The following is a 20,981-nucleotide window of genomic DNA, read 5'->3' on the forward strand; positions in this document are numbered from 1 at the left end:
ACTAAGTCATACTCGCGTTGTTCACATATTGCTCATGTGATCTACCATTGTGCCAGTGGATTTCCATCCTTCATGCAGTAGGACACTGAAGGGACGGAGCCTCTGCAGTGCAGTGTTCCATGTGTCAGGATCCCGATCTGCTGGGTTTTTCCTGAGGTCAAGGATCAGTCTGTGAGGGGGGCGATGAGTCCTTAATCTCATAGCAAACTCCAGCATCTCGGCAGGCTGAATGAAGTTGGAGCTGTTGCGGACAAAAGACTGCATGTAAAAATTTTAAAATATTTTCTTACAAGACATGTTTTTTCTGAACTGATAGAACACTTAAGCCCATTCTCTGAACTGAATGCTCAGTGGTATTAAAAACTTTACAACTCCAACTGACTCTTTGCAAAATCACAAGTTTTTACTGAAACACATTTTGCATGGTGAAGCACACCAAAGGGGTAAAGGTTACCTGGAGACAATAACAGGTGCAATAACAATCTCTGGAAAACTGGTCATAACCAATACCTTAAGACGAATGAATGAATGAATGAACGAACGCGTACTATAGCTCTGTTAGCACATAGCTGCAGCTACAGGAGAACTAAGAGAGGGAATTCTAAACACACCTCTACTGGGACCACTTCATCCACACGCCCCCCTGCAGCACAGCTCATTCACTCCGGTAAGAACGTCCATCGTACTCAAAGTCGTCTTTCACGTTGTCAAAATTTGATAAATATCCTGCCATGTTGCACAAAACTAGCAGTAGCAAACTCTGTGTGAAGTTAGCCGACTGTCACAGAGAAAGGATTAAATAAACTGTGCTGCAGGGGGGCGTGTGGATGAAGTGGTCCCAGTAGGGTGCCTGTGTAGAAATCCCTCCGTTAGCTCTGCCATAGCCGTAAGTAGCCACATAACAGCAGCTATGAGCTAACAGAGCTATAGCACACGTTCATTCATTCATTCATTCTTCTTAAAGTATTGGTGAAATAAAGACAGATAATGCCTTATTTAGAGGCTGCATCCTCTAAGCCCGTTCACTCCGTTATATGGATTGCGAGTTATCTAAATAGCTTCCGAAGGACGCCGACTTTCGCCAAACTGTTCTCGGTGAGCAGATAAACGTATTTCTTGCCCAAAATAAGGTTTAGGTTTAAAAATACCGGAGTTCCCCTTTCATGACTAAGCTCTGTGCCCCATGCTTAAAGACCATGCTGGGTGCTTTGCTTTAAAATGACAGTGTATACTCAAGGTAAGATTAAACTGAAGCTACATACTCATGGCATGCAATTATATATCGACAGGCATAGGCTGACCTCTGCACATTATTTACTTTCCTTACTGAAAACCTTTGACCAAGTTTTTGTATCCACTTTAACATCACTGATGACCAAAATTCTGTTTTTAGTAAGAGGTTTCACATTTTTCAGGAATTTACATTTGTGATGGATAATAATGCAGTGAAATGCATTGTGGCATATTTATTAAGAAGGTGTCACACAATTTCAAATTTTGATCTGGTTTTGGTCTGATTGATGATTTTTGGAAAGACAGAGAATAGGTCATTTGTACAGTGTTTCTGGTCAGTTGCATGTTTTTCCAATTATGTAAAAAGGCCATACAGTGTTTTTACCAGAGGGTCACAAGATAAACAATTTTTCACACCAGAGACTTCAGTATCAAAAAGAACAGCAGTGATTCAGATGAAACGGATGTCTTTCCCCGGTGACTAAAGCATCTGGAAACCTGATTCCAACTCTGTGGACATGAAAGCAACATCCATCCATCCATTTTCTATACCCGTTTAATCCAACTGTAGGGTCACGGGGGGCTGGAGCCTATCCCAGCTGTTGTTGGGTGAGAGGCAGGGTACACCCTGGACATATAACCAGTCCATCACAGGACCACACAAAGACAAATGACCACACACACGCTCACACTCACACCTAGGGACAATTTAAAGACACCAGTTAACCTGACATGCATGCTTTTGGATGGTGGGAGGAAGCTGGAGTACCCAGAGAGAACATGCTATATATAAGCAGTACAAGCTTGAGGACAGGAGCCCAAATGTAAACTTTTAAATTGATCAAAACTGACAGGAAAAGATTCATCTCTCACCTGATGTCCAGTCGTTGCACGGAGCTTGGTGAGGATCCTAAGAACAGTTCTGCCAGCACAGACACATTCTTGGCTGTTGACACAGACAGTGAGATTCATTTAGGCCATGTGAGCATTTCCTTTCATAACTAGTCAAGAATTAGACCAATACTACTGGAAAAGATACATCCCAAAATCAGAAAAAGTTGGGATGGTTTTGAAAAATGCAAAAGTAAAATAGTTATTTCTACATCTAATTTGATATTTATTTAATTGCATGCAGTATGAAGGTGTTCAATCCACATAATTTCTTTTTTTTTAATATATATCCATGTTCACTTTTCAGACCTGCAATATAGTCCAAAATAAGTTATGACAGTAAATATTTTACCACGCTTGTAGTATTTCAATGCTTGTTGTCCCCTCTTTTCTGTACTCTCAAACCCCACTTGGTCGAGTCAGGCAGCCACCAGTCCTGGTTCTTGTTTTGCTGGGGTTTTTCTCTGTTAAAACTGACTTTTTTTCTTCCGTCAACTCATGACGACTCGGGATGGGATTTAATCAAAGTAAAGGTTCAATGGGATCTACTGGTTTTCTTAGCTAGGCAACGCTTCATGAACTGGCCTTCTATGTTTGGACTAATTTGTCTTTTATTGAATTTGATTTAATGTGATTATAATCGATCTGATAAAACTGGGGTATATCTTAAAAATACCTTGAGATGATTTTTGTTGTTATAAAAAAAAAACTGAGGTGAACTGAAAAGGAGATTGACAAGCAGCTTCATTAACCTCTGCTTAATGGTAAATAGACAGTAGCACTTAGCAGACATAGCACTTTTCTAGTCTAGTTGCCCACTCAAAGTGCTGTTACTCGACAAGCCACATTCACCCATTCAAACTCACACATACATGTCTTAGTCTATGCAATGTTAGAGGCCACGCATTCCTTTTCTCTATAAAACACATTCACACACCGTTGGACACATTGGTAGGAAATGTGGGGTTTAATGTCTTGCCCAAGGACATTTCAGCATGTGGTCCGGAGAAGCCAGAAGTTGAAACACTGACAGAAAACTGCTCTAATCTCCAATGGTAGTATTGTTAGGAATGTAAAATAAAAAATTTAAATGAAATGGGGGGAAAAACACAAACCCTTAATTAATCACATAAGGAAAATGTGTTTCAGTACTTTTTTTTGGTGTCATAATAAGCAGTCATTGCATGTGATTATTGCTGCAGGCAGGAAGCAACTGTATTAACTCTGCGCTATGTAGAGGATGGATGGTGTTGCTCTTGTGCAGCATTCTTCTTTTTATAATCAGCTCCACAGCAGTCCTCAGCACAGAGCCAGCCTTCTTTATCAGTTTGATCAGTTTCTATGAGTCTCTGGCTCTGATGCTGCTGCCCCAACAGATGCTGCAAAGCAGATTGTACTCAACACAACATACTTAGCTGTACAACATCTCGATGCAGACATTGAAGGACCTAAGCTTCCTTTAGAAGTACAGTCTGTTCTGTTCTTGTTCTGGTTCATTCTCTCCAGCTGCCTCTGTCCTCAATAACTCCCTTTCTCCCTCCTATAAGGCTTTCTTGAAATTCGGCAGCTTTTTAAGGTCTCTGGTGATCCAAGGTTTGTTACTGTAGAAGCACCTCACTGTCCTTGTGAGTATATTACTCTCCACACAGAAGTCGATGTAATCTATCAGACACTCAGTCATTGCACTGATATCATCTTCATGTGGCTCACAAAATGCATTCCAGTCTATGGACTCAAAACCGCCCTACAGGTCATCTGACAAGACTCCAACACTTCTTGAAAGTCTGTATGGTCACAGGTTGTTGCTGAGCAACGGAGGTGACGGTTTGATTTACCTAATGTAGGAGGGGCAGAGGACCTGTATCCATCTTTCTCTAGTGGAGCAGTTGGCTAACTGTTGGACATGGTTGGAAATCTCCAGAGGTCACCATGAATGTATTGGAATGCTGTGATTGTAGCCTGGTAACAACTGAGACGATGGTGTTAAATAGTAATGCCACTGGCGCAAGGTAAGATATACACAACTATAAGAATAAAACGGCATTTCCTCCCCAATTCATTGGGGATTTGGGGTCTTTTTCAGGGCTTTAGTTGGCATTTAGAAAGCTTTTTCAGGTGTTTCTCTTAGTAAACAACTCTTTCGTTGGCATGGTAATGCATAAAAAAAAAATTGTTGACAAGTCCCAGAGGAAGAGTAGAGTACTCCCAAGAAACACAGATTCCGCACCAGTGCAGAAAAATCGCTCAGAAATCAGTGAAAATCTCACAAAAATATCAGATACACAATATGATTGAAGCTTCTACAACCTCATGACACTTTGGTGCAGCGGGTAATAGAATGTAACTCTGAACCAACTTATTTATGGAAAGAATAAGAAACGTTTTCTTACCAAGTCGATTCTGTGCCAAACTTAGTGTGTGGAGTGAAGGTACCTTCTTCAGGGCAGCTACCAGCTGCAGCAGACTTTCTTCTTTGTCAGAACAACTCTCAAGAAGACGACAGTCACTAAATCGAAGCTCTTAGAGAGGGAAAAGAAGAGTCAAAGGGACTCTGGACTGGGGTCAGAGCACATCAGAAGATAAAAAGGTTGTTCAGACCTGGTATCATCATCTGTCCCACTGAGCAAAAAACAGGACATCGGCAGCTCTACTGATGATTCTGTGAAAATACTTTCAGTGACCGAACTATGTAATCACTCAGACATTAAAGAATGTGTGATAGACGAAAAAAAAGCACTGTGTTGCCTGTAACACTGCATAGACTAAGACATACTGTATGAACGTGTATGCGTGTGTGCGTATGAAAGTGATCATGTGGTCTGTAGTATACAAGTGCTTTGAGTGGTCAAGTAGACCAGAAAAGCACATAGTTCATAGTTCACAATGTTCAGCCCATTTACTAGCTAGGAGGGGCTTAAGCAAATTATTGGGATGCTAATGCAAGCTGTGCGGAGAAGCAAGTTGGTGTATAATAGCACAACTGCCAGCAATCTGCACACCTGTAATCAACTGGGGTCCCAAATCTCAGCACTCATAGTCATGGTTGAGTCATGGATTGAAATCCTTGAAGTAAATGGACTGTACTTGTATAGCGCTTTTCTAGTCTAACTGACCACTCAAAGCGCTACATGCTGCATTCACACACTCACACACACTCATACAGCACGTCTTAAGATACACATAACTACGTGCTTTTCTAATCATTTATACATGGATGATGGATACATCAGGAGGCAACGTGGGGTTCAGTGTCTTGCCCAAGGACGCTTCGACATGAAGCCCGGGGAAGCCAGAGTTGAACCATCGACCTTCCGATTGGTGGATGACTGCTCTTCCTCCTGAGCTACAGCTAAGTAATGCTGGTAATTTCTGGTTGCACTGTTTTGAAGCAGGAGTGGAAAATGGCCTCAACAAGTAGACCCCTGGAAATAGCTCAAAAGAAAATGTTGACTCTCCTTTTCTTACCCTCCAATCTGCAGGCTTTCAGTAGATCTAGGATCTCTGGGAGACAATCAGAGAGTTTCATGTCCTCCAAGATGAGAATCCGCAAACAGTGGTTTGACTCTGAAAGGTGACATATGATTATTGGGAAAGAGTACAGCTTGTTAAAAGAAAGTCAAATAAACCAGACCAAAAGTATGTGTTGATGTTAGCTGCTGAATAACAAGAACCAGCAGTACAGAGATGCATAAATAGGTTGTCATTTCAAAACTCTGCACCCATTATATTGCCATACGTTGCCAGTGACAACTGAAAACTTCATATTCAGTAATCAGTATGCACACTGATCACAAAAAGTAACAAAATGTTCTTAGCATTTTGTTACAAATAAATAAAGAAAAAGAAACTAGACATAATCTGCTGATAACTAACGTAAAAGCTAAATGTCAGCAGCTCACTGTGAGATCTGACAGAAAACGTTTGCAACTCTTTATTTAGCTCATTTTAAAGGATAAGTCTAACATTCTTCTAAAGTATAGTTGTATATAATTAACTTATTCCCTGAGAACCTTAAAATCTGTCTCAGCACTTTGACTCCCTTACCCTCTCCTTCGCTCTATGCTGCAAGTGGACTGCTTTCTTTTTTCAAAAGGAAAACTAATTCCCCAAAACATCAAGTGCCAGATACAAACAACTGTGAAGATACAACACTAGCAATGCGTGTTCGCAGAGTCTCATACAGCCATGCTTTCCTTTGACTCTTTTTATTAAAAAAATATATATCAGATATACGATTTCCACTCCCCATTTTATCCCATAAGCATCAGTGTATAAAAATGATTCCATCCAAATATGACAACAAAAGTAGCAGTGAAAAGGAAGAGCAATTTTACCAAATGCAAAACTGAGACACTCATTTGTGAAATAGAGAACGGAATCTAATTTGTTTTAATTTTTTGCATTGCTTTTGCCATTTCTTGTGAAAATTTTGTGCCAGCTGAAGCCCATTATCTTTCATTTATATTTTCTGACTATATTACGGTTTGTTAGTTGTACTGTTTTTGTGGTAATCCCATCATCCCACACAGAGGAATTTAATTTTAAACAAGACAATAAACCCATTGAATCCTTCATTCTCTGACATGATTTTTATTTCACGTGTCTAGTTCCTTCAGAATGAGAAATAAAGGTTTTAGTGAACAGCTGTTTTTCATCACAAACTGCTCAGGGATTACAACACTTTATTAAACAAAGACTTAAATCTAAATGGGTTAAAAACACCCAGTATTTGTGTGTATTACTTTTATAAATTGCCACAAAATAGATACACTCAAACTGTTGTGAACCTCTTACAATGACATGACACTTTACCTGAGAGAGTGGTGAGGAGTTGGCTTTGTGTGGAGCCAGTGGGTAATCTCAGCCCAGCTAGATGAAGTGAGGTGAGATGTGGGCAGCGTTTCAGCACAGATGTCAAAAAGCACAGATCTGTTTGGAGCTCAGTCACTTTGACCTCAAGCTTCTGTAGCGGATGTTCTGCCAAAAAAAAAAGTTGAGCAGCTGTCACCTTAGGTGGATTAGTCACAATAAACTACATAACTACAAACCTTAACTGGCCTCTAGTGTTTATGCACAAACAAGCAATGTTTCAAACAAACCAAATGTTCTGGTTCCAGCTTCAACAGCGCGCTGTTTTCCTGCTTTTTAAAAATGATGTGCCAAAAATAGTAATGCCAGCTCAAGCTGTTATTTTAAAAAACAAGACAGCAGTACAAAACAGAGACTCCAGTTTTCATGAAGCTCTGTCCCCAAGCCAAAACTCAAAGACATGTTTTTGGGCTTTTCTCTATATTAGTCTTCATTTTGTGGAGTGCAGTCGCTCAAATATATAAAACTAAATTAAACAGGCTTTAATTATTTACAAAAATTCTCATGAATTCAATTTTGATTTGAAAGAGAAGCAGATATACCAGCATGCAGTAAATAGAGGAGGGGGTGCTATATACATTTTAATCTGGCTCACTTACGGTATTAGAGCACATTTATGGTATTTGGCTGCATCAGTCAGTGCGGTTACATGCGGGCAATCGGATCGGATTAATGGCTAAATTACAATAAGATTGAGTTATTCAGCTAATGTAACAAGCTTAATCTGACAAAAAATCGAATTGGATCAGGTTAACTGCGATCGAATTAAGACCCCGGGATAACTCGATCCAAATGCCCACGTTCTGCGCATGCTCCAGATTTTTTCCCGCAATCGTCACCCGGAAGTGGAAGGAGACGATATTACTGTTGTTGTCGCCGTCAGAAAGAAACAAACAACGCGATGGAGAATGCGCCGTTGTGCATCGTCTGTGCCATAACCAGCGCATCATAGATGTAGAGGGACGCAGCTTCCTTTCGCTCAACAGGAAGTGGCTCTATTAGCGATAGCTGAAATGGGTACAGCGCCACTTACCTACTGTGGTATTGCATGCTTTGTGCCAGTGATTCCATTCATTCACCGCCATGTAACAAAAGATAATTACCCTTGCTCAGGTAAGGAGCATACTATAACTATAATAGAGTTAATCTCATCATGTAAACCCACTGAATGTCACCCCGACAGAGTGGGGGATTTTGTTGAATGTTATTGACACAGATATTCAGTACATAAGCTTCAGTTACGAAGTTATGTGTTGGTTGAATGCTGATTGGCTGAAAGTTAGCGCTAATTAGGAGGGCTCACAACAACAGCTCTCATAAAAAAAGGACCAAGGACAAAAATGATAACAACTGTTGCACTGAACAGTCAGCATTAATAACATTTAGTTTTACTCCATGACAAAGCAGACTTTTTTTACTATTTGACTTCCATGTTTTCCATAGCAGAGCAAAGCTAAAGGACCAACACAACAAAAAGCAGCCGACAGCTCAGATTGTTTCTGAGATGGCCTCCAAGTGTCAGAAAACTACCACAACATACTGATGTGCATTTGTAAAGCCTCAATGCAGATATGCCATAAACTGATTTCAAAGCTTTATTTGACCGCACCTGACGTGTGTGACTCAGAAGTCCAGGGATGATGCTGCATGCTGTGTGATCCCCATACAACAGTCTGGATCTCCACATACAGGGATGTCAGACTGGGGCTTGCATCCAGCAGTTGCTCCATAAGCTTGGTGGTCGGCAGAACACTTATGTTGAGATCAGTGATGAAGCTGCGAGAACTGTCAGACAGCTGCTTCAGAGCTGTGGCCAGGCACAACACATCAGACTCCCTAAATGTTGCTGCACAACAAAATACAGGTTTTATCTAGTGTTCATTCTCTCTGAGCATATTAAACCTCCATTTAATTTTGATAACCGATTTAATCCATACAATGATATAATCAATATTAACAATAACAATAAGATGTCAAATTAAATGGGGGAAAAAACTAATTTAAAATTGTAAAGTTAGATTATAAATATAAAAACAACAAGTAAATACAGAGGTCTGAAGAAATAATTTGCATGCATTGATACAACTGAGTTTGTCAACACATTTAGAAAGGAAAAACTAAACTTCTCCAAATTATTACAGAAACAGGCCACATTTGGTGGGGTTTGGGGGTGTGCAGTAATAACTTTAATGTAACCTTAGTGAATGGTGCCAAAAAAGAAAACATAGCAGCCCTGTAGTCATCAAAATATTTAGATCAATTTTGTCAGACCACATAGCAAATATAAAATACTTTTATCAAAGCAGCATGAGAATGGCTGTTGGCTAATATATAGAGGTAGAGCTGCTAAAGTTGCACCTGTTCCAAAGCCATTTTAGCCAAAATAAGTTATTGTAGGCATTTACTAGGGATAACATTTGTTGTGAATTGGCGCTATACAAATAAAACTGAATTGAAAATGATTTTGTCATCTGAAAGGTGTGGACGATATTTGCGTCTGGCTCTGCTGCATATATATTTATGAGAGTTTCCCTTTCAGAACACAAAATTCAGACCATATCTAAATTATTCATCGTGTGTCACAACTGACTCCCATTTGAGCACATAATTACTGCCTAAAAATACTGTCCTAAAAAATTTAGGCCTGACATAGCTGTGGTTGTTGCTGCACCGACGGAGTGTGTGAAGGAGGAGAGTCAACATTTGTACAACTTTGTAGAAAGCCACAACATGTTATTTGAACATACGACTGACTACTCTTAATTGACTGGAGGGGGTCAAAGACAACCTGGAATCTTTAACAATAAGGATTCACAAAACACCTGATGCAACCTGTGGACATGACAGGGAAGCTACTATAGTCTCAGTGAGGAATCAGTCCAAAGCTAAAAACACATTTTGAAATCACTGCATCAAGAATGTTTACATTATAAATTAACTTATAATAGAGAATACATTAAAGATGAGGCACAGCTGCAGGCTCATTGCATATGATGCAACAGAAATCTGAAGGATTCTATTGAAGAAAATTCTTTTTTGTGCCCAAACTTTAACTGAAATGGTCATCTGGACCTTCGTCAGAGCGAAAAAGACCATTTTGGCAGGAAATTATTGATAAACCAGGGGGCTTTCGAGATGAGTGGCCTCAATAATGTAATTTTTGGTTTAAATAGGCCCTGTAGGTGTTGATTGTGCCAGTTGTGGTGACCATATGGTAAAATTATTTGAATCAGTAGAAACAGGAGTTCCAGCTTTTCAAAAGTATGTTTCATGCGCATATACTCATTCTCAGTACTTGTGTACACAAAACAGCTGAGGGTCCACTGGTGTGCCAGTTTAGTTTTCTGGAGTAAACAACCCTGAACTACAAAATACAAAAATATGTCTGAATATAGTTTAACTTTTTTAAGAAAATGTATCCTAATGGGGCAATTTTTAAATTAATATTGCATGCTTGTTCTATCGTCTGGGAACAGAAAGTGAAAAATATGTGATTTAAAGAACAACACTATTTTGCCAAAAGTATTCACTCACCCTTCCAAATAATTAAGTTCAGGTGTTCCAGTCACTTCCATGGTCACAGGTGTATAAATTCAAGCACCTAGGCATGCAGACTGCTTCTACAAACATTTGTGAAAGAACGGGTCGCTCTCAGGAGCTCAGTGAATTCCAGCAAACGACAGCAATTAAGCCACAAAGTGGTAGGCCACGTAAAATGACAGAGTGGGGTCAGCGGATGCTGAGGCGCATAGATCGCCAACTTTCTGCAGAATTAATCGCTACAGACCTCCAAACTTCATGTGGCATTATATTAGCTCAAGAAGAGTGCATATCAAGCTTCATGGAATGGGTTTCCATGGCTGAGCAGCTGCATCCAAGCCAAACATCACCAAGTGCTATGCAAAATTTCCAATGCAGTGGTGTAAAGCACGCCGCCACTGGACTATGGAGCAGTGGAGACGCTTTCTCTGGAGTGACCAATCACGCTTCTTCATCTGGCAATCTGATGGAGGAGTCTGGGTTTGGCGGTTGCCAGGGGAACGGTGCTTCAGCATACCAAGAGTTTTTGGACAATTTCATGCTTGCAACTTTGTGGAAACAGTTTGGGGATGGACCCTTCCTGTTCCAACAGGACTGCAAAAAGCAAGGTCCATGAAGACATGGATGAGCCAGTTTGGTGTGGAAGAACTTGACTGGCCTGCAAAGAGTCCTGACCTCAACCCGATAGAACACCTTTGGGATGAATTAGAGCAGAGACTGAGAGACAGGCCTTCTGTCCAACATCAGTGTCTGACCTCACAAATGCCCTTCTGGAAGAAATGTTAAAAACTCCCATAAACACACTCCTAAACCTTGTGGAAAGCTTGTCCAGAGGAGATGAAGCCGTTATAGCTGCAAAGAGTGTGTCGACATCATATTAAATCCTATGGATTAAGAATAGGATGTTATGCGTAATTTCATATGCGTGTAAAGGGAGATGAGCAAATACTTTCGGCAATACAGTGTATATTGGGAGTTTGTCTGCATGACAACAATACTTGTCACTACACTAAATAATAAATGCATTTGATTAAGTTTTTTTTGTAAATACCGAAATGATCACTGAACCAACCTCCAAACATCCTTGCACATTGATAGCAAACTTACAAATGCTGTGAAGAGTTAGCGAGCGAAGGCAGAAAAATGTGGGCAGGGCAGAATTCAGGACCCTGAGAGAATCTGATCCACACCGCCGAATCTCCAGAGAATCAATCTGTCCCCATGAACAAACATCTGCTGAAGGCACTTCACATGGTGTAAAGGTTCGACAGAGAACCTGTGGGTCCACAGTAAAGTTTGGTATTCCAGACTCCCCCTCCGTCATGAACACTGACTCTAACTTTGAGCGTTTGCACGGAGAGACTTGATCATCCTGGTCATTTGAAGTTCTGATCTCAAGATCTGGGCAGCAACTGGCCCCTTCTGTATTGGCTGAGGTGGTTTGTAACATACAATTGCTGTGCATTAGTTTCTTCAGTTCAAAGTTTACATACTGTGATCCCCTTCCATGTAAGAGCCAGGCCAGCGTGATGGGACATGTTACATGCAGAACAAGTTTTGTAGCAACCCCATGGTCCAGCAGACGATGGAGGATGTACAATGAGGTCTGTGTCTTCTTTTTTGATAGATCAATGGAATCAGATACTCCAACACTCTTTATACGCATCTCTAAAAGGTTCAGCAGAGGTCGCTGCTCAGCAGTTAAACTTTGAAGGGTCTTATGGGAGCTTGTAATGAGTGAAAAATATTGAATACATTTCGCTGCAGCCCACAGGAAAGATGTAGTGTTTAAATTAGTTAGATTTCTACAAACGTAGTGGTTCCTGAAGCCATAGAATACAAGTGGAAAAAGTATTCTCATAACTTCGTTTTTGGCCTCATCTTCAGTGTGAAAGTCGATTTCCTGAAATGTAACATAAAAATATCATATATGGTAGATAAATACTATATATGTACATTGACGTAATTCAATCATTTACACTAACATGTTTAGGGCCATGCATGTCCCGTAGGACTCCAATCCATCCAGAGTGAGTGGAGACACCTGAAAGAATGGGGCAAAATAAATAAATAAATACCTTGTTCAAAATAAAAACCTTTTAAAAACAAATGTGTCACAGTCAATACCTCTCTGATTGAGGGCAGGCTGGACTTCATCCAGCTGACATACCGTCAGATGTGGAAGAAGGTCCTTAATGAGCACCGTTGGAAGATCTAAAATTCAACAGAGATATTAGAAGACAAATTAACATACCTCCTATGATTAACTGTACATCACTGTTGCTATGGAGGAGGGGTGCATTAACTCAAAGTAAACACAAGAAACTTGTACTATTAAAAAAAAAAAAAAAAAAAAAACATGGACCAGACTCAGTGAATAATTCCTTAAATTCAACAATGAACCTTCTAATACTGGCTCAGTACCTAATGAAGAACCACATAATCCCTATAATCTAGTAATAATCAGCCACATTGATGTTGATCATGGCCGCGCCTGTGTTTCTGGCTGCTTGTCATCTTCACGCGTCGTCTGTACTGTGGTTTTTGTCTCTGTTTTTGTTACTACTTTGTTTGGATAGTGTACAGTCAATTATCATCTACGATCGCTTGAAGTTATTTGAAATGAAAGCCTCAGCGGTAAGTTCCTGTCATCCGGAATCTTGGACGTTTTGCCCCAATCTTCGTTTCCAGCTCCCAGCTGGAACTTTGAATCCTCGCGGGTGCTTCCTCCGCGTGAACCAGGAGACGAGGAAGACGCGCTGGAGTCGCGGCAAGGCGGAGAAGGCTTCATCGTCTTTGGAACCGCTGTTCCTCTGGATTTCCTGCTTCTTCGGAGGGCCCAATGTCTCCGTTTCCTTGGCTGTCTGCGGCTCCCGATGTGAGGCTGTCATGTCTCAGACCCGTCTTCCATGGATCGGCGCATCAACTGACCGCCTTCACTCCCGCAAAACGCTCTGCAAGGCGGTTCAGAGTTGACAGCCGCAACTTACTGGCCATGGAGGGTGACTCGCTATGTTTCACAGGGACACTTTCTCCTGCTGAAGGGTGTGTTGTGGATCTTTTATTTCTTTTGAACTGTTGGTGACAAAAATTGGACAATCAAATCCATTTTATTGTGTTTTAATCGCCCTCCTGGTGCCAATAGCCAGTTTTTGTCAGAATTCAGTGACTTTTTAGCCTCCATCATTAAATTTGAGAAAATCCTCCTCCTTGGTGATTTTAACATGGCTATAAATGACTCTACTAGCCACATTGCTGCTAATTTTCTGGAGGTAACTGAATCTTTTAACTTTAGTCAGCATGTTAGTGGACCCACACATGTAAGGGGAAATACTCTTGACTTGGTTATTACACTCGGTCTCATGATTGACAGTGTGATTTCTGAGGAGCTGCCTGTCACTGATCATGATCATATTCTATTTAATGTGTCTTTTAATTCTGACTGCCCAGCCAACAAGCGCGTCAAGCATTCACGAATGTTGTTTGAAATCCGTTGTTTGAAACGTAGTTGTCGGCATGCAGAGCGCCTGTGGAAATCCAAGGGTCTCCTAGTCCACCGAATTTATTTTAAAGAACTTTTAACTGAATTTAACTCAAGGGTAAAGGCTGTCAGGGCTTCTTATTTTAGAGACCTTATTTCCTCCAATAAGAGGAATCCTAAAGTTGTCTTTGACACTATCCACTAACATGTCTCCTCCCAGTTGCCTGTTGCTCCTTTGTTCTCTGAGGACGACTGTAATAACTTTTTGTCATTTTTTGTTGACAAAGTCGCCAGCATCAGGGCAAGCATCAGCCCTCCTACTGCCCTTCTCCCCACCCCATATAAGCGGCAGCCAATACTTGATCATTTTGTGCCCATCTCCCTGTTACAGTTAACTGAGCTGGTGAGTGGTATGAAGACCTCCTCCTGCCCATTAGATGTATTACCCACATCATTACTGAAAAAAGTCTTAGAATCCATTGATCCTGCTCTGCTCAATATTGTTAACTGCTCACTGGTCTCTGGTTGTTTCCCCTCTTATTGTAAACAGGCCATTGTTCAACCAATTCTTAAAAAGCCCAACTTGGATCTGTCTTCTCCACAAAACTTTAGGCCCATTTCTAAGTTGCCTTTTGTGTCAAAGATCCTGGAAAAGCTGTGGCTTATCAGCTCAGCTCATCTCTGCTCTGAATGAGAACAGGATCTTTGACAAATTCCAGTCCAGTTATCGTCAGAGGCATTCAACTGAAACAGCTCTTCTTAGAGTATCTGATGAACCTCCTTTCATCAGTGTTTCGTCTAGTTGGGCCCACAACACCACCAGGAGGCTATACAGTGATCAGTGGCGTCCCAGAGTCACTCCCCTTATGCCAGCCATCACTGCTCCTCACACCACAACAACCATCTTTTCTTCCACAAGCAGCATTATTATCAGCTACGTCAGCCTCTCACCAACTGCACACAAGTCATAGCGGGATGGAGATACAAACCCTGTTTCGGGTAGGGGGTAGAAATCGAAGAGGTAAAGATAAGTAGAAATGGGATTCAAATCCTGGTTCAATCGGGGGGTAATGAGGGTAAAGTAAAGAGGGTGTCAGAGGTGGAGACAGGAAAAGACACACTAGCAGATTCAGCAGACTAACTTACCTAAACAGTCCTACATTCACTAAGAATGCCAGTAAATACAAAGCCACAAAGGCTAACTCACCTGAAATGGCCGCCTGGTTTCAAAAGGCTCACACGGGCCACGCCTTCCACTTAAATACATCCTGTATTTATTCCTTGCTTCTAGCAAGAGTCTGTTTACCTTTAGTGCTCCCTCTGCTAGGCCCCCGGCTACTATTGCTTCTCTAATCCAAATACATTGACTGGACCTTACTGCCTTGCCTGACATTTCCTTAACTATTTTCTTCACCCTCTGTCCACTTACACCCAACACCCTAAACAATGAGACAGCAGACTTTGCAACAAATATTCTATATCCTACTTCCACTGGACAGATCCTAACTTTCCATCCTGGCTGCCCTGCTTCTGCCCCTAACTCTACATACCTAAGCTTGTTCCTTTCATATGCTTCTGCCACTAATTCCTCCCAAGGAACAGTCGGCTCTATGAAATAGACTCTCATTCTACTCCTAGACCACAAGACTATATGAGGCCATAGATTTGTAGAGACTATTTCCTGGGGAACAACAGCTTATCTCCAACATCTACTTGCATCTCCCAATCACAAGCATCCTCTAAGCTTTCTCCCCCTCTTGAACAAACTGAATTACCACTCTCTTCGCCTTTGACCCTCCTAAATTCACCTGCCTTCATTTATCTTCAGTACCTGCAGCTAAGCTTCTTAATACTTGGTTATGTCGCCACGTATACCGGCCTTGTGACAAACTAACCTTACAACCTGACAAAATATGCCTTAGAGTTGCAGTACCTGAACATAACGGGTCTCCATTTACCCAGAGTTTTACGCTCTGGGGAGTTCTGGGAGTCATATGTTGCCCCTATCAAAAATCTAATACTCTGGTCCTCCATACTCCAACTAAGCTTTTACTTCTCTACACCTTCCCAATTCAACCACTGTCCCTGCTTAACCTGAGCCACTGCCTTTGTACCCCTTAACATTTCCTCCTGCCTACAAACCTACTCAACAACCAGCTTTCTCTTCTCCTTGGGACCTGCTCTACTACACACCGGTTTGCTATTTGAACATTACCCACAATCTCTGTATGTCTAAGAGTTGCTTCTGCCTCCTGAGCTTCTGCCTTACATTCATTTTACGTATATATTGCCAGTTCACAACATGTGTTACCTAGGGCTGAGCAATTTTATCGATACTGTGAAATATTTTGATATTTTGTTTCCCAATAAAGTATAAATTTTTCAGCCGCGGGTATCGATTTTTTTCTTTTCTCAATGCAAACTTTATTGAAAAGTCAGACATTACAATTAGTGAAAACACAGAACATTATTATAATACAATACAATGCCAGGGGGGTCACATTAAACAAAACAGTGATAAGTTAGTTCATAAAAATGTTATATAAAGGGTATAGCTCAGCGGTTTTGATGGCTTTTCTGTTTATAGAGTGTTGGATTGTTGTACTGTTTGAGTTCCTTCTCAAAAGTTAAAAAAGATGGTTTATGATAAGAGAATTTGGATTTGTGTATACGTTATTTAACAAGCAAAACAAGTTGATGATGTAATACTAATCCTTGTTGTTCGCAGGATAGGAGAGGAATCCAAACAGTACGTTTACATATGTAAGAAAGAAACCAGATACATTTTTTTGTGAAATTAATGTACAGACATCTTGCCAGAAAACAGATGAAAAAGGACCAGAACAAATGACAAAGATCTTCTTCAGATGGTGTGCAGAGTGAGCAGTCCACCTCACTGTCCTTTTTGGATCTAGGTAGAAATAACTTACAGGGATAAAACCTATGAATAATTTTAAAATACTCTCCTTAAATTTTATCTATAATCAGATATTTAGAGAGAAAGCAAAGTCCTTCCGTCCTTTGAACTGGAAGGACAATGTTTACATGTTTTCAAAATATGGGCGCAGCGAGTGACAAAGTACTGCTGCTATTAAAGAATATTTTGATGCAGGACGTGGATATGACGTGATACTGGATATGCTGTCGACAATGCACAACAGACACAGTCTGCGTGCGCTGAAGCCACGTTTGTGACATGTTCGTTTGTCTGGTGGTGTTGTCCTTCTGGTTCAAAGTGACGATTCGTGTCAAATCACACTGTCCCTTTAAAATCTTTCAGAAAATTATGTAAGTGTGTCAACATTCATAGATTCAAAGTTTTAAAAATGCTTTATTAATCTCAGAGGGGAAATTATTTTGCAACAAGCAGCAGCTACACGCACATGCACCCTTTTTAAAGAGTTGAACGTTAGCTCGCTCTCCTATAGCTGCAAGTAGTCTCATAACAGCAGCTATGAGCTAACAGAGCTATAGCACACGTTCATTCATTCATTCTTCTTAAAGTATTGGTGAAATAAAGACAGATAATGCCTTATTTAGAGGCTGCATCATCTAAGCCCCCCTTACATGGATTGCGAGTTATCTAAATAGCTCCTGAAGGATACCAACTTTCACCAAACTGTTCTCAGTGAGTAGATAAACGTATTTCATGCCAGAAATAAGGTCTAGGTTTAAAAATACCGGAGTTGCCCTTTAAGTCTCTTTACAGATGTAGCGCCTGGTTGTCCGGTTTTGCACTACTTTTACTTGGAAATCTGTTTTGTGTCTGTATAACATTTGTTTCCTTTCTATGCTCTTGATATAAAGCTACTCTTGTGTTTGGCACATCACGCCACAAAGACCATCATTCTGCCTGCCATGATGCTGGGCAGGACAGCGGTAGAAAAAAAAACAGATATGATGAACGTCGATGAATTAGTTTAAGATTTCAGGGGAAACCTTGTGCATGAATCTATGTGAAGCAATATGACCATAGCACTCTTAAATGTGTAGGTTTGACCTTTCGGTACAAGTTTCAAGAGTTACGTATTAAGAAGTACGATTCACAGTCCGCAGAATATTACCGTTTCTATGTCCTTACCTAGAACATCTTCGGTCCGCAGGGCGGCGAAATGTTTCGTGACAGCATGGAAACATAGCTCCTTCAGACTTCTCACAGCTGAGTCTCTTCGCTCTGCTGCGAGACGCATTGCTGCTCAGTTCCGACTTATAGGTCTACTAATGTTATAACGCTGTCAGGATTGTCAGGACTGTCGGGATGACAACGTTACAACATTACTACATAAACTCTATCCGTGTCCACTACGAATTAAACGCAAATAAATTCTTCTTCTTCTTCTTTGGTTTTTAATGGCAGCTGGCATCCTTGGTGTTGCATATGCCGCCATCTACTGGACTAGATTTCTTTTTCTATTTCTTCTTTTCTATATTATTTCAGTAGTTACTAGGAATCCTACTATTATTCTCCTCCCTTCTTTAGTTTTAGCAGATTCTACTATATTTTTCAGATTACATTCTCTTATTCCTGTCTTCTGCAGCCCTATCTTCATTATTTCCCTCTCCCTTCCATATCTGGGACATGCTACCATCACGTTCCACTGTGTCCCTCTTGCCACAGCTACACTGCCCAGTTGGATGTTTCCCCATTATCTTAAGTGTATTATTCAGTTTACAATGACCTATTCTTATCCTGCTCATAATGACTTGTTCTGTTCTGTTCTGTCCATAACACCCTGCCTCTCCTGCTACACTTTGTAATTTATATAAATGTCTTCCTTTTTCCTGATTCTTCCAATATTGATTCCACTGATTGTTTATTTCTTTCCATACTAAACTTTTCCCTTCTGTTTTTGATCATTTTACTTTCATTTCCACCACCTCTTTCTTTACTGCATCCTTAGCAGCTTTGTCTGCTTTTTCATTTCCATTTATTCCTACATGCGCTGGTACCCACATGAACACTATTTCCCTCCCCTGTTGCATTAACCTGGATGTTTTTAACTCTATTTCATATAAAATTTCCTGATGTGTTTTTGCTGTTCCATTTTTAATACTTAAGAGTGATGAAAATGAATCGCACTTCAATAAATGTTTCTTCTTATCGGAATTCATTGGCGGTTGGCAAACAACGTTACGGTGTTTTAGCGCCACCAACTGGTAAGGGGTATAGATAAAGACAGCAAGCAAAATCAACAAAAAAAACACGATATACCTTTTGTTGTTTATGTGTTTAATCAGACCAGACACTGCCAGATAATGAAATATGACTTTACAGCATACATCACCTGAACTGTTCCATGAAATATCTGTAAGGTCAAACTGCACTTTTATTTCCCTACATCTTTTAATTATTTTTGAGCTTTTCTGTCACAATTATATTTATATATTAATATACAAATATTTCTTATACACTTATACACTTAACCATGAAATGGTCTCTTGTTGATTACAAAATGCACATCTACCTGAGTCATGTATACCCATTATATATAGTTTACTATTAAGCCCAGTGTGTACCAGTCTTGCCATGGTGAAAGCTGGGATGACTCACAAATTGGACTCTGAGTCTTAGAGTAAGGGCAAGGTTGATTTAAGATAGGTGCAGCGATGAGCCAATGAGTGGATCCAGGTGAACAGGTAACTCTTGGAGGAGAGGGAGATGGTTAGTGTGAGCCGGAGAGAGGGTAATTTGTCCAAGAGAAGATGAGTGTTTTCCTTACTGAGTCCAAGAGGGTTTCCAGAGTGGAGGGGAGGGCTGGCTGTGGTGAAGAAGGTACTGAGTCAACGGTGGGACAAGCAAGCAGATGTCTCGTTATCCACAGTGGAGAGCTAAATTCTTCAGCATGGAAAAGAGTGGACTGGAAGAAACAGGTTTGATTATGAAACATGGAATGTGGGGTGGATGCGCATGAAAGCTGGGAGCTTGAGGTGGACAGCAGAGGGGTTGATTATGGACTCGACCTTGAAGGGGCCAATGAACTTTGGAACCAATTTCTTGTTGGTGGATTTCAGAGGTGAATACTTGGCTGACACCTTAAGACTACCAGAGTTACATATAGTTATTTACTAGGTGAGTCCACAATAATAATAGAAGTTAAGTTTTTTTTTTTTTTACTAAAGCAATTATTATTAAATAATTTATTTATTTTAAAATGTATTTGATTGGAAGAGATACCAAAGCACATGGGTAACCTGAAAACAGTTTTTCAATGCAAGCATCACAGAGAAGAAATAAGAAGCAATGAAATGTCCAAAATAAATCCAGGAAGAACACAATGTTTAAACCTAGACATTAGTTTGTTGCTGAATTAAGATTCAACAGTTCTCAAAAAGAGTTAACGTTCAGAAGATTTCAGATGAACAAGCAGAACATTTAGAATCTTTGCTTCTTTCACTGAAAAACTGTCTGAACAAAATATGTTTTACAAACTGAGACTTTATCATTTCCACCTGAAGTTGGTCTGAGACCAGACAGTCAAACCAAACATATGTGACATATGTTAAAATATCAGGATTTAACAGCAAGGCCAGACAGTCAGATGTCAAACAGTTTCTTATTATCCTAAAGCAGTAAAGGTTAGCTGTTATTCTATTAGAGATCATATTAACATGACTTTTAAATTTTAGCTGATCTAAATACCTCCTCTGCTTCTTTTCACCAATTCTGAGAATAATATTCATCAGCAGTATTTATATTTGATCTCATTAAACCATTTCACTATTTAACTGCAACAGATCAGTGAAGCAGTTTATCTGTTCTCTTAACAGAGCAGCAAAGTGCTTTAAGGAAAGGTTTAAAGTTCAGTTCAATTCAATTCAGTTTTATTTATATAGCTCCAAATTACAACAAATGTTATCTCAAGGCACTTAAATAATATAGTTCAATTCAAACCAATTGGAATTCAATTCATTGTAATCAATCCAATAAAATCCATCCATCCATCCATTTTCTATACCGACAGTCCGT

The 20,981-nt window shown here is 40.2% G+C and overlaps 1 protein-coding gene across 4 annotated transcripts; it reads right to left on the reverse strand.

Moving 5' to 3' along the window:
• Positions 1–21: 21 nt before the first annotated feature.
• On the reverse strand, positions 22–18,345 carry lrrc41 (leucine rich repeat containing 41). 4 transcript variants are annotated; one of them, XM_072390270.1, is made up of 10 exons: positions 18,096–18,345; positions 12,661–12,747; positions 12,519–12,577; positions 11,641–12,436; positions 8,603–8,839; positions 6,937–7,101; positions 5,590–5,688; positions 4,515–4,643; positions 2,107–2,179; positions 22–241 (listed from the first exon to the last, which is right to left on the reverse strand). In XM_072390270.1, exons 1-10 carry the CDS (start codon positions 18,202–18,204, stop codon positions 22–24), a joined length of 1,974 nt encoding a protein of 657 aa, XP_072246371.1. In that variant the 5' UTR covers positions 18,205–18,345. The 4 variants fall into 4 exon arrangements, with proteins under 4 accessions (XP_072246371.1, XP_072246372.1, XP_072246373.1 ...); XM_072390271.1 differs by lacking the exon at positions 18,096–18,345 and having other exon boundaries at positions 12,704–12,746; XM_072390272.1 differs by lacking the exons at positions 22–241; positions 2,107–2,179 and having other exon boundaries at positions 4,526–4,783.
• Between the last annotated feature and the right edge of the window lie 2,636 nt (positions 18,346–20,981).

This window comes from Leuresthes tenuis, unplaced genomic scaffold (assembly GCF_036924035.1).
Source record: "Leuresthes tenuis unplaced genomic scaffold, fLeuTen1.0.hap1 SCAF_7, whole genome shotgun sequence".
NCBI lineage: Eukaryota > Metazoa > Chordata > Actinopteri > Atheriniformes > Atherinopsidae > Leuresthes > Leuresthes tenuis.